The 14,808-nt window shown below is 42.0% G+C and overlaps 1 protein-coding gene across 2 annotated transcripts; it reads left to right on the forward strand.

Moving 5' to 3' along the window:
* The first annotated feature begins 1,329 nt into the window (after positions 1 to 1,329).
* On the forward strand, positions 1,330 to 5,681 carry LOC150054448 (olfactory receptor 13A1-like). Of its 2 annotated transcripts, XM_090347028.1 has the most exons (2): positions 1,330 to 1,343; positions 4,760 to 5,681. In XM_090347028.1, the coding sequence occupies exons 1-2, from the start codon at positions 1,330 to 1,332 to the stop codon at positions 5,679 to 5,681; spliced, it is 936 nt and encodes a 311-aa protein (XP_090203154.1). The 2 variants fall into 2 exon arrangements, with proteins under 2 accessions (XP_090203154.1, XP_090203153.1); XM_090347027.1 differs by lacking the exon at positions 1,330 to 1,343 and having other exon boundaries at positions 4,695 to 5,681.
* The last annotated feature ends 9,127 nt before the right edge of the window (positions 5,682 to 14,808 follow it).

Genomic DNA, 14,808 nt, shown 5'->3' on the forward strand with positions numbered 1-14,808 from the left:
CATCAGAGAGATTGGTCTGTAGTTCTCTACTTTTGTTGGGTCTTTCCCTGGTTTGGAGATGAGTGTGATAATAGGTTCATATAATGAGTTTGGTATGGCTCTTTCTGCTTCTATTTCTCAGAAGAGTTTCAAGAATAAAGATATTAATTCATCTTTAAAAGTCTTTTAGAAGTCCTCAGAGAAACCATCTGGACCTGGGATATTCTTGGTTGGCATGTCTCTGATTGCTTCCACTATCTCATTGTACGAAATCGGTTTGTTCAGTTGACTTAAGTCTTCTTGGTTCAAGGTGAGCAGCCTATGTTTATTTTTAAAAATCATCCATTTCTGTTTCTTTGAATATAAGCCCTGGAAGTACTTATTCATAATGATTTGAATTTCTTAAATGTCAGGAGTTTGTCGATATTGTTGACTCTTTCAAAACCAGCTTTTTGGTTTATTAATTTTATTTCTAGTAGATCTGACTTCAATCTCTGATATTTCCAATTTTATTTTTGTTAATTCTGTCCTAGTTGTTTTAGAGTTAACTTTTTCCTTCTCCTCCAGGTGCTTCAGTAGCTCCTTTAGGTTGTATACACGAGTTTCTTCTTCTTTTCAATATGAGCTCCTAATGTGATAAATTTGCTCCTTAGGACTGTTTTTGCTGTGTCTCATGAATTCCTTTGTGATGTATCTTAATCATCATTACATTGTAAGAAGTTTTGAATTTCTTCTTTGACTTGTTATGTAACACAGAAATTATTCAGAAGTGTGTTATTCAGCTTCTGAGTGTTTTGTTTGAATCGTTTTCACCCTTTACTATGTTGTTTGGAAACTAGAGTGATTCCACTGTGATCAGATAGAATGCAGGGGATTTTTTATTGTAATTAGTAAAAGGGTTACATGATATTTGCCAGATAGAAGGTGCATTAATTCACATACATTGATACCCTTTCACATGTCTTGGTACCCGTTTCCCTCCCCCCCCCCACACCCCCCACCCGTCTTGGTTTTCCCCCCTTCCCTATCAAATTTCAAATATCCAAATACAAATAAATTCAATATATCAGATAACAAAGTGAGATACTATACCAATATGAGATAACCAAGGGACAGCAAAGGAGATGAGAGACAATATAGTACATTAAGGACAACAATCATTCATTATATGGCTTTTGTTTCACTATCCTGGAGGTCCTTTCAATTAGCTTCACATTATATGTCCTTATGTATCAAGATTTTGCTCTATTGCAAATCTCTGCTAGTAGAGCCCAAGGTTTCTACTGATTATGACGAATGAGGGAAACCATTGAGCCTAAGTTCCTTTGAGTCTGGCTTACTTCACTTAATATGATCTTTTCTAAGTCTTTCCATTTCCTAACAAATGGGGCGATGTCATTCTTTCTGACAGCAGCATAGAATTCCATTGTGTACAAATACAACTTGTTGATCCACTCATCAACTGAGGGACATCTAGGTTGGTTCCATATCTTTGCTATGGTGAATAGTGCTGCAATGAACATTGTTGTGCTAGTGGGTTTAGTATGTCCTTGTTTCTGGATGGTTGGGTAAATGCCAAGTAGTGGAATTGCTGGGTCATAGGGGAGTTCTATGTTTAGCCTTTTGAGGCACTGCCACACTGCTTTCCATAGTGGTTGAACGAGTTTGCACTCCCACCAACAGTGTAGTAGTGATCCCTCCTGGCCACATCCCCTCCAGCATCTGTTGTCATTCGTTTTCCTGATCCTGGCCATTCTAACTGGAGTGAGGTGGAGTCTTAGAGTTGTTTTGATTTGCATTTCTTTTATGACCGGCGATGTGGAGCATTTCTTCATGTGTCTATAGGCCATTTTTGTTTCTTCTTCAGAGAAGACTCTCTTTAAGTCTTTGGCCCATTTTTTAATGGGATGGTTGTTACTTTGGAGGTTAGTTTTGGAGTGATTCAATTTTTTGAGTTGTTGATATATTTTAGATATGAGGCCTTTGTCCGTTGTTTGGTTGGTGAAGATCTTCTCCCACTCTGTAGGCTTCCTGATTAGTTTACTAGCTATGTCCTTTGCCATACAAAAGCTCTGCAGTTTAATGCAGTCCCACTTATCCAGCCTTTCTCTGATTTGTTGTGATTCTTGGTCCTTATTAAGAAAGTTTCGACCTGTGCCAAGGAGGCCTAGTGTATCTCCTATTCCTTCCTGTAGAGTTTTCAGTGTGTCAGCTTTTACCTCCAGGTCTTTGATCCATTTGGAATTAATTCTAGTGCAAGGTGACAAAGAAGGATCCAGCTTTAGTTTTCTGCAGGTGCTTAACCAGTTCTGCCAGCACAACTTGTTGAAGAGGCTGTCTTTCTTCCATTCTATTTTTTTGGCTCCCTTGTCAAAGATTAGGTGGCCATAGGTCTGTGGTTTAATATCTGGGTCCTCAGTTCTATTCCATTGGTCTTCAGGCCAATACAGGGGATTTTTATCAGTCCTCTAGTATCTGCTTAGATTCTTTGTGTGAATTATTGTATGATCCATTTGGGAGTTTGTTCCATAGACTGCTCAGAAAAATGTATAGTGTTTTGACATTGGGTGGAAGCCAATGTGTATATCTCTTAAGCCCTGGTGGGCTATGGTGTCATTTAACTCAGAGATGTCTTTGCTTGTCTTTTGCTGATTTGATCTGTCCTTTGGTGAGAGTGGCATACTGAAGTCTCTCACTGTGACTGTGTTTGAGTTTGTCCTGTCCTGTAACTCTAAGAGAGTTTGCTTGATATAATTAGCTGCTCCCATGTTAGGGGACAGCAAAAGAGATGAGAGATAACATAGTACATTAAAGTCAACAATCATTCATTACATGGCGTTTGTTTCTATATCCTGGAAGTCCTTTCATTTAGCATCATCCTATATGGCCTTATGTATCTAGGTTTTGCTCTATTGTAAATCTCTGCTATGAGAGCCCAAGGTTTCTACTGATTATGACAAATGAGGGAAACCATTGAGCCTAAGTTCCTTTGAGTCTGGCTTACTTCACTTAATGTGATTTTTTCTAAGTCTTTCCATTTCCTTACAAATTTGTCTCCACTTTTTTTTGCCAGTCCTGGGCTTGAGCTCAGGGCCTGAGCACTGTCCTTGGACTTTCTCAAGGCTAGAGCTCTACCACTTGAGCCTCAGCACCACTTTCAGCTTTTTTCTATGTATGTGGGACCGAGGAATCGAACCCGGGTCTTCATGCATGCTAGGCAAGCACTTTAACCACTAGGCCAAACTCCTGGCCCTGTCTCCATTTTTTTTTAAATCAAGAAACCACTTGGCAATTTCCTGCTTATATTCCTGGAATTGTTTTTGGAGTTCTGCTTTAATTTCTTTAGTCATGCCCAGAATCATCTCTTTGAGTGAAGTCATGTCTCCTGTCATTTCAGGTGTCATCTCGTCATCTCTTCTTTTTGTTTTTGCGGATCATGGGGCTTGAATTCTGGGCCTGGATGCTGTCTCTGAGTTCTTCAGCTCAAGGATACCATCCTACCCCTGGTTCTGGGCATTTTCCCTGAGCTCTTCAGGTCAAGGCTACTGCCTTACCCCTGGAGCCATAGCCCCACTTCTCATTTTCTAGTGATTAATTTTAGATAAGAGTCTCATGGTGTTTTGTGCCAGGGCTGGCTTTGAACCACAATCCTCAGATCTCAACCTTCTGAGTAGGTAGGATTAAAGGCATTAGCCACCTTTCCCAGCAGGTGACCTCTCTTTGGATAGTGTCTTCTCTCTCCTCCCTGCACTTTTGTTTCCTTTTGGTTTTGTGGGAACTTGATTATTTATTAATTTTGTGATTTATCTCTGTGATTTCCACACTGGGAGTTCAGGGCTTGCTAATTGTTGTTGTAAATTTGTTCTGTGGCCAGTAGGTGGTGGTCTTTACTTGGTTTGGGACTGGTGGTTCTCTCTGGGTATCTATGTCTATGTGTAGGTCTCTGCCCAATTATTTCCACTGCTGACTTCAGGTAGGTATGGTAGGGTCGTTTGTCACCCCTCTGGTCTCAGCCGCTGTCTGTGCTGTCCTGCATCCTGGCTGTCTGACATTCCTACATCTGGATTCTGCAGCTTGTTGGAATTCAGGGGTTCCTGGCCCCTGAACCCGCTGACACCCACTGGCATCATTTTTTGAGGGGTGGGGGAGGGGTCTTCACATTTCTAATTCTTTGAGAGTGTTGGTTATAAGCTTTATCTGTGTTTCTTTTCCCGTTCATATGCTTCTCTGTTGCTTAAATTTGTAGCTGTGGATTTCTTAAGATAGTTGGCTCCTGGGATTCCCCAACTTTCTCTTTTTGTGGGAGAGAGCTAGGCTGGGTCTCTATTGTTTTGCTGCCATCTTCTTCCCCCAGGAGTATGATAATTTAAGGGTCGTGGTTCACAGGTAGCACACGCAAAGAAATCTGTGAAACTCTTAGCCCCAATTAACCACTGAGAAAAATCCAGAAATATGGCTGTGGCTCAAAATGATAGAATGCTACACTTGAAGATAAAACAGCACTGTAGGGACTAGCTTTGAACTTCAGTCCTCAGATCTCAGCTTCTTGAGTTGCTAGGATGACAAGCATCAACAATTAATCTCTATTCCATGTGCTTGTTGTCTTAATCAAGCCAAGTATAAATTTACAGTGTCATTGATGACATTAGGTATGAATATACCATTGCAGTCCTTCTGAGGACAACATCCATGTTTCATCCTAGCCCTCAAGTCACATGCAGCTGTGCGTTGAGATTCTCCTGGTCATTCCTGAAAGTCCTCTCAGCCCCACGACCATGAGCAACCAGACCACAGTTACAGAGTTCATCCTGCAGGGCTTCTCAGAGCACCCCAAATACCAGATGCTCCTGTTCTTCTGTTTCCTGTCCCTCTACTGTGTGGCCCTCACTGGCAATGTCCTCATCATCACGGCCATCAGCTTCAACCCTGGCCTCCACACCCCCATGTACTTCTTCCTCTTCAATTTGGCCTCCATGGACATTATTGGCACTTCCTCTATCATGCCCAAGACATTGGAAGGGCTGTTATTCGAGAAGAACTCCATCTCATTTGGAGGCTGCATGGCCCAGCTCTACTTTCTCACATGGGCTTTATCTTCAGAGCTGCTGCTGCTCACTGTCATGGCCTATGACCGCTATGTGGCCATCTGCCACCCCCTGCACTACAACACCATGATGAGCAAAGCATTCTGCAGTGTGCTTGCTGCTGGAGTGTGGGCTCTCTGTGCCTTCAACACGGCCATCCACACTGGGCTGATGGTGCGATTGACCTTCTGTGGGCCCAATGTCATTGCCCATTTCTTCTGTGAGGTCCCTCCTCTGCTCCGCCTCTCCTGCAGCTCCACTTATGTAAACAGTGTCATGATCACCCTAGCGGATGCTTTTTATGGAGGGTTTGACTTCTTGATGATAGTTGTGTCCTATGGCTTCATCATCTCTAGCATCCTGAAGATGAGGACATCAGCAGGGAAGCAGAAAGCCTTCTCCACCTGCTCCTCCCACCTCATCGTGGTGTGCATGTACTGCACAGCTGTGTTCTATGCCTACATCAGTCCTGTGTCCAGCTACAGTGCAGAGAAGAGCAAGGTGGCTGGTGTGCTGTACTCCATGGTGAGCCCCACCCTCAACCCTCTCATCTACACTCTGAGGAACAAGGAGGTCAAAGCCGCCCTCAGGAAGGTTTTCCTCTGTTTCAGAAATTAATCTTTCTTGGCATGAGTGAGAATGTTCAAAGAATTGACATTGATCGGGATGTATTGTATTCATAAATGTCTTTGTTGAGTGGAAATTATTTTATGTACCTACTTAAGGTTAATAAAATATTTAAAACAAATAAGTTAATGGGGCTTCCCAAAACATCTTCTCATGGGAAACTCCATGTTTCATAGGGATTGGCTTCATGGATAATGTGATGAAGATTTTTGGCTGAAATTAAATAACCTTGCCTCTTCCACCTCAGCAGAATGTCTACCTGGATAACCTCACAATTTTGGACATCAGAGACTGGATGAGGGAAGATTGATGTTGATGTTCTGAAACAGAGGGTCTGATGATCTGAAGATGTCACAGAACTTTAGTGGCAGGAAAGTAAGATTCTGTGTGGGGTGTGTGTGTGTGTGTGTGTGTGTGTGTGTGTGTGTGTGTGTGTGAATACACTTTACCCTGTTAGAAAACTGAGTCATGGGAGCAAGAGAGGAAAGAAGAAGTAGCAGAAAAACAATACCTGAATGGGGGCCATCTTGACTGGAGTAGAATTGGGAGACAGGACACAGAATATGAGGCCTGGTGAAATGGCCACTCAGCTCCTCTGACCCTACAATAGGGTTAAATCAGCAGGCAGGGTCATAGGAAACTTAAGAGTCTCCCAAGTTTAAGATTCAGGAATGACAATCCCAATAACCTACTATCCAAGTCTCCACTCCTGCCTCTAGGTATTCAGGCATGGCCATTAGGAAGTGGGACTTCCTGGGGCTCAACATATCTTCTCTGGGTCTAAACAACATGGTGTACCTGCAATTCAAAGGAAGGCTTGTTTTACCTTATGGCCTGGGTATAGAGCCCCCATCACCAGCTGAGGCACCAGGATGACTATAAGAACAAGGTGACTTATTTAGATCTTATTTTCATTACCTCAGTAGAACCACTGTTATATGTGTGTGGTTTATTCAACACTGCTGTGTACGTTGGGGGACAATTAAGTCTTTATTTGGAACATCTGGTTCTCTAGATGTTTAGAAGTACACAGTGTATGTTAAAAGTAGAGGCAGTGAGTGATTCATTCTGTAGAAATTGTTTGCTAAAATTCATAATGGAAATTTGTCTTTTGGAAGTATAGTGATGAAATCACTTCTCTGAGCAGTATAAGTGGTGTTTGTAGTGGCTCAGAGAGAGAACAGCAGAAGTGCTGAGGGCTTTCTGACAGTGGCTTTGTGGTGAAGCGAGATTGATCATATGTATGTGCCTTTTGTTTCCTTTTATTCTGTGTATAGTGAATATATAGGACACGAGTCTGAAATTACATCTAGTCTGGCTACGTGTGAGAGGTTGCTAGTGACAAAAGTAAAGTTAGTACACTACTACAATGACTGTATTTCTGTTAAATTTATAGAAAGCCTTGGGCCAGCAGTTTAGCCTAGTGGTAAAGTGCTTGCCTAGCAGGAATGAAGACCTGGGTTTGATTTCTCAGAACCACATACATAGAAAAAAAGCCAGAAGTGGTGCTATGGCTCAAGTGGTAGAACTCTAGCCTTGAGAAAGCCCAAGAACAGTGCTCAGGTCCTCAGCCAAAGCCCAGGACTAACAAAAAAAATATAGGAAGACTTTAAACATGTAGGAGTTGCAAGAAAATTATCATATGATTCTTAACCTTAGCTCTTCTTATATGATGTATTACATTAATTGACTTGCAAATGCTAAACCAGCCTTCCATCTGTGAGATGAAGCCTACTTGATTGTAGTGTATAATTTTTTAAATTTGTTTCTGGATTCTGTCGGCTAGTATTTTATTGAGGAGCTTTGAGTCTGTGTTCATTAGAGAGATAGGTCTGTAGTTCTCTTTTTTTGTTGGGTCTTTCCCTGGTTTGGGATGAGTGTGACATTAGCTTCATAAAATGAGTTTGGTATGGCTCCTGGAATAAAAGGCACCTGGTATCCTTAATTTGTGGATATTAGATCCAAACAGGACAAGAGCGATGACTCACTATTTGGGTACCCAAGGTTATGGACATGGTCTTAGAGATATAAACATAACTACATAGACATTAAAATCTATGATGGGCTATATACTCTATAGACATAATCTTTTATTACATAGATTAATATGTATCTATGACATATGAAGACTCAGCTTAATTTTAATTATGTTCTAAAAATCTATGTGCCAGTGACTGTATATAGAGATTACCTTCTTGAATACTTGCTTGTTAAACATATTTGAGGGGCCAGGAGTCTGGCCTAGTGGTAGAGTGCTTGCCTAGCATGCACGAAGACGCGGGTTTGATTCCTCGATACCCCACATACATAGCAAAAAGCCTGAAGTGGTGCTGAGGCTCAAGTGGTAGGGCTCTAGCCTTGAGAAAGTCCAAGGACAGTGCTCAAGCCCTGAGCCCAAGCCCAAGACTGGCAAAAAAAACATATTTGAAATATGCTTTAAAAGTCAATGTTAATAAAATCTTGGAAAAAATCCCCCTAGAACATTATAGAAGTATAAATAACCCTGACCACTGGATTGAAGGAGATGGGAAGGGTTCTGAGCCAAAATTTTCCTTTTAAATTAGAGCTTTTGTTAAGTGTGTGCAGCTTATCTGGGGCTACTAGTGTGTATGCTGGGAAACTGAAGTCCTCATTATAAGCAGCTATTCTTTCCAGATGCCTAAATGTTCATAACTTTGTAAATGTGAAGGGATAACACAATGAATTCTTTTGAAGTATCATTTGTGGCTGCACTTGTGGAAGGAATTGCTGATGTTTTGGAGACTGTACTCTTGGTGGGTGGCAGGGGAGGGCTGGGGAGGACGTGTGGGAAGAGCAGGCTGTTTGTGCCTGTTTGAGTGGTGTAGGTTGTCTAGGCTTTGCTCTGTATATGCATGTTAGTAATATTTCTAAGTATTAAGTCCTAATGCCAAGAGAAAGAAGTAGAAAATAATCCTTACATCAATGTCCTTTAGTTCATTTTTAGGAAAAACTGTTTTCTGGTAGTGAGCTGAATATTAAGCCCCTATTGTGAGGAAGGTAAGGGAGGATCTCTTAGCCAGTATCTCTGCATCTGCAAGCCAGATTTGTTAGAGTCATAAGTCTTCATGTGTATTTTTGGTAAAAGACCTGTATTTGTGTGCAAAGTTAATTATTTCACCACATCTATGCTTTAGAGATGTTCTGAGATGAGGAATCCTGCAGGGAGAGGTGAGTGCAGATGTACTCAGATTTATCCTTTGGTTACAGCTATTGATATATGTGGTTGTAGTTGTACCATCAGGATACACAAATTCAGTGGAAACATACTTTCTTGTTAATATATCAATGCATTGTATTGACCTACTAATGAGCTCAGAAGCTCCTTGGTATATCTTGCTTTGTTTCTGGTATATCTGGTTTGTCTTTGTTTCCTTTTTTATTGCAAAGGTGATGTACTGAGCGGTTACAGTTATGGAAGTAAATGAGTACAATTCTGGCTGAGCGTTGATAGTAACTCCCTTGTTTTCTCCTGCTACCTCTACGCTGGACTCCTCCCCCCATCAAGTTGTAAAGGTCATTTCTAACATTGTGTCTCAGGACTATCATCATTGTACTGCTTCACCCTTTGTCCTTCATTTCATCTTCTGTGTTTCCACTTCCCATACTCAAATTAGATAAACTTATCTACAATGCAAAGGATACCAAAATTCAAAACAGTGACAACACTCTATAAACCAAAGGCAAAGCAAGATGTATTAACTGTATACTGTAAATTTAAAAGAAAAAAACACTCTTATGGGAACAAAAACATGAGAAGGGGTATCCATGTGTGAGAAGTATTGCCCCTTCTACCTGGTGAATATAATTGTAACCTCTCTATTAATTATAATAAAAAAGAAAAGAAAAAGGAAAAACCTCTTGTTTCCATTTCTTGTAGCTCATTTCAATTAGCATCATTCTGTAAGGTTACATGTACATATCTATTGACCTATTGTGATCCTCTGCTAGAACCATCCTAGACATATACTAATCATCACAAATGAGACACCAGACAGCCTATATTTCTTTGGAAATGAAAACCAATTTTAATCCACCCTCTTCCTCAAACTCATCTTAATTGAAAGTAATGTGTGTGTGTGTGCTTCTGTGTGTGTGTGTGTGTGTGTGTGTGTGTGAGAGAGAGAGAGAGAGAGAGAGAGAGAGAGAGAGAGAGAGAGAGAGAGAGAGAGAGAGAGAGAGAGCGAGCGCCTTGTTGGAGCCTGAACTCAGGGCTTAGGTTCTGTCCCTGCACTTTTTATAATTTATCTCCTTTCCTTGTACATATTTTTTCCAGTCCTGGGACTTGAATTCATGGTCTGGGCACTGTCCTTGGGCTTTCTTAAGGCTAGCACTCTACCACTTGAGCCACAGAACCACTTCCAGCTTTTCTGTCTGTGTGATAGCAAGGAATTGAACCCAGGGTTTGATGCATGGTAAGCAAGGACTCTACCATTAGGTCAAACTCCTGGCCTTGAAGATTCTTAAACAATCCCTAGCGCAGATTTCCAGAGGATTAATAGTTGTCCTATGTGGGATGCATGTTTTATACTGGATCTCCCCTGAAAATTATATCATTTTTTCTCACATTTTTGTCAACATATATGTGATTCATTGAAGTTATATTTCCTCGTGTGAAATGGTGCATTAGGAGTTTTCTGGAGTCTTGTGTCTATGGCTTACATCATATTATATATTTGCTCTGTCTTTCTCTCTCCCACTCACGATGGTTTTGGGAGTTTTTCACATTGTTTACTCTCAATGGCTTTTTTATCCACAGGTGGCACTCTATCAAATGAGCCATGTCTCCAGTCAGGTATTTTGCTGGTTAATTGGAAATAGAATCTCCCAGAATTTTCTGCTTAGACTGGCTTTGATTTGTGAGCCTTTTGAGTAGCTGTGATTTAAGGTGTGAACCACTGAAGCCTAGCTGGTCTGCTTCTCTTAATGAAACCTAGTAAAATTATAGACTATCACCCAAGCCATATTGTCAAGTATAAATAAACATGGCAGAGTCTTCCTTAGAACACTTTTCCTCTCTCCTAGTCCTAAAATCACATGCAACTGTGAGTAGCCATCTGATAGTCCTGAAACTTCTCTCAGTCCTAGGATCCTGAGCAATGAGACAGTGGTAAAAAAAAGTTCATCCTTTAGGGCTTCTCAGAGCACCAAAAATATCAGATCTTCTTGTTCTGCTGTTTCCTCTCCCTCTAATGTATGGTCCTCACAGGTAAGTGCCTTCATAACATTTGGAAAAGTATGACAAATTCTTCCCTGAATCTATATTATTTTAGATAATATACATTTGTTGTATATACTTGCATATCACCCCTAATGTATTTACCTACATGTTAATAAACTATTTATTGCTTCCACATAAGAGAGAAAACATGTATTTGTCTTTTGGTGCCTGGCTTACTTTACTTAACATAATTTTTCCTGGGATAGGATTCAGAATGAAGGGAAAGTGAACAATCCATCTGTCAGGCAAATCATCAGTCATCAGCCTGCTGAGTGCTGAAGTACATTTTGTATCAGCAACCATGGAAAGCACTCTCACTTATCCACCCTAGGTTGGTGTTCTTCTCCAGAGGTCCAAGTCCCCACAATCCAAAAGCCCCTTTCTGTGTGATCTGCATCACTCAGCCCCTCACACCCACCCAGCCACTCTGAGGCAGGCAGAGAAAGAGTATCAATACATTGGCTTCTTTGCCCACTACTTTCCTCGCTGATCTCTCACCAACAATAACATCTTAATCTCACAACCCCGGATATCATTGCCTCTATTTTCTCACTGAACCTTAGCAACAACACTGATTCTACTAAGAAGGGAACCAGGGATCAGTTGAATGCTTCTGATAATGTGTGAACACAAACTCATCCCTTTCCTTTCCCAGGTTAAGGCATTTTCTACATGCACACATTCTGTCTTAGCATCTCCAGCAACATGGTCCACACCTAGGGGAGCGCTCTATTCCTTTCCTTGTACAATATAACGTAGAAACTAGCATCTTTTTATCATGGTTATCAATCAAGACTTGAATTTCATGTTTCCTCTTCTGAATACACCCTATATTTTAATTAGGATGTATTAGTTGCACAAAGAGGTTTCCTTGTGATGCTTCCATCTATGAAAATAATATACATCTATTATGCTTTCCTATAATTTTTAGGAAAGCAATTTTTATTGTCAGAGTTAGGTATAGAGGGGATATAGTTACATTCTTTTGGTAGTAGGTGCCTTACTTCTCGCACATCGATATCCCTTCTCATGTTTTTGTCCCCATTTTCTTCCTCCCTCCCCCCTCCCAATCATCTTGGTTTCCTTCCTTCCCTTCCCTATTTCAAATAAACAAATAAATGTGTATGCAAAATACCAGGTGAACTATGGAGAGCAGTGTGGCAGTGCCTCAAAAGGCTAAACATAGAACTCCCCTATGACCCAGAAATTCCACTACTTGGCATTTACCCAACCACCCAGAAACAAGGACATACTAAACCCACTAGCACAACAACGTTCATTGCAGCACTATTCACCATAGCAAAGATATGGAACCAACCTAGATGTCCCTCAGTTGATGAGTGGATCAACAAGTTGTGGTATTTGTACACAATGGAATTCTATGCTGCTATCAGAAAGAATGACATCACCCCATTTGTTAGGAAATGGAAAGACTTAGAAAAAATCATATTAAGTGAAGTAAGCCAGAATCAAAGGAACTTAGGCTCAATGGTTTCCCTCATTCGTTGTCCCGTCCGGCAGGACGTCAACTAGGGCCAAGAACCTAGAGGGAGGAATAAAAGGGACAGGAGACACGAAGAAGGCAGCAAGACAAGCGTTCTGATCAAGCTGCAAATTTTATTTTTCACACAGGGGCTTATATGCCTCTTCAGGAGAGGCAAGAGGGGGTTGGGGTACTGCTCAGGGTAGGAGGTCAGGTGGTAGGATGTTTACATATCAATACAAGCAGGCATGAGTTGCTTAGTAACCTAATTTACAAAATGTTGCCCTTGGGACAAGAAACTATGCAGGCACATTCTTATGCTAAGAATTCAGGGAAGAGGAGAATGTCTCTGACATATCCTCCCTAAACCTTAAAATAAGTGAGGGGCGAGGATTTAGGCAATATCATGGTAGGCATTAATCTGAGAGGGGAGACAGAGGCCCTGATCCCTAGAAAGGAGGCCATGTTGAACAAGAAGCAAGACACACTAGCTGATGTGTCTGTCTTTTTTGCTGAGGATGCCAATTTATCAGGCGTGTCCCGCCCCGCAGGAGCTCAGGAAACAGCTGTGCGGTGGTGGTGGAATCAGGCAGGGCAGAATATGTGGCAGCAGCTTCACCTCTCAGGAACTCCAATGGAATGTCACACCTCCTCCTGGATTGCCTGCAAATTTCTGCACAAACTGGTTAAAGAAGCTTAACCTAAGGCCTGACTTCAGTGAATTCTCCCAATGATTCCCTGGTCCCTTTATCTAAAGGGGATTGATGGGCGAAGATTCATCTTCTATAACTTCTTCAAGCTGACTCAGGGGCGTTGTCTCTGTACTTGACCAGGAACCTTAAAAAGCTTAGCCTATTTTACCAAGGGGTTGCCAGGATTAGCTATCAGGAACAATGATTTGCTCCAACTAGATCATATTCAACATTTAACAACTGCACAAACCTTCTTTAGCTACAATCGTTTAGCTTACTTAGCACCCATTTGCAAAGGCATTTTCCTGATTGTCTGGGGAACTAAATCTCTGCAACCTTAAACAATGCTTTAGTTGTCAGATCTAAACAGATTAATAGAGACACAAGCCTCAGATCCACAAACTTTCCTGAATTTGTGGCTGGAGTCAAATCAAACTTTACTCAGTTAGAACTTTAAACTACCACTATCACAGATGATTGACAAGTTCCTGCCCAGTTATGAAAGGCATGGGCATTAGTAAGGCATGCTTACAAACTATTCTATGACCTCCCGGCTCTGATTAATATTGAATGGCCAAGCACAAGTGACTCTAGGATCTGACACCATCTCTGCCATCCACGCAGAGGCTTTCTGCATCTGGATGCTTTGTTGTCTCAGTAGTGTCTCTCCACACAGGGATAAACATCCCATTGGCATTTCACTTGCTTGGTTGCTGGACTTGAACTCGGGGTCTGGGCACTGTCCCTCAGCTCTCCAGCTCAAGGCTAGCACTCTGCCACTTTGAGCTCCAAAGCAACTCTGCCTCAATTAGCACTCTTCTGCCAGATTAGACACCACAGTCTCACAGGGACTTTGCTTTGCCCGGGGTTGGCTCAAAACTGCAAGTTTTCAGATCAGTGAGTCCTACAAAAGGCCACGTTACTCCAATTAAAGCAACAAGGTGGTCAACACAGAAATAGTCTCTAAGCATGAGCTTACCTAGAACCTGGTAAAAGCCCAAGTTACATCTGAATAAGGATTGCTGTCCTTCTCCATGGGCTAGCTGAAAGTTACAAGAGCAAGCTGAAATAGCAATTAAGCAATTACTCTGGTAGTCCTGATTTTCCTTTTTTCTCTTTCTTTAAACATTTAAGACCACTTCACTTTCAAATATTGTTTAGAAACCCATTTCCAGCTTGGGAAGGAAGATGGCACCGAGACAATAGGGACACTGCTTAGCTTTCTCTGACAAAAAGAGAGAACCAGGGAGTCCCACGAGCCAACTTTCTAAAGAAATCCACGACAACAAACTCAAAAAGCAACGGAGAAGGACTCAAACCGGAAAAGAAATCCAGATAAAGCTCACATCCAACTTTCTCAAAGAATTCAGAACGCGAGGACCCCTCCCCCACCTCTCCCAAAGCCACGGAAAGCCGCACTAGACCAAGCTGCGAACAGCGGCTTGAGCTGGCACCGGCTCCACGCGGGGAAAGCGGGGGCGGGCACGGGCTCTAATCCACGAAAAGTGGCGGCAGTGGAGGGCACCAGGCTGGGAACCCAACGGCTGCAGAAACCAGCACAGAACCGGGCCAGTGAACGGCAGAAGCAGCGGAAGCCAGACGCGGAACCAGACAGCAAGCAGCGGGACCCAGACGCAGAACACAGGCAGCCACGGAGACCCGAGGGGAGTGAAAGACTCCCCACCACCGTGGAGCACCCGCAGA

Source organism: Megascapheus bottae, chromosome 15, assembly GCF_031878675.1.
Source record: "Megascapheus bottae isolate mThoBot1 chromosome 15, mThoBot2.hap1, whole genome shotgun sequence".
Lineage (NCBI taxonomy): Eukaryota > Metazoa > Chordata > Mammalia > Rodentia > Geomyidae > Megascapheus > Megascapheus bottae.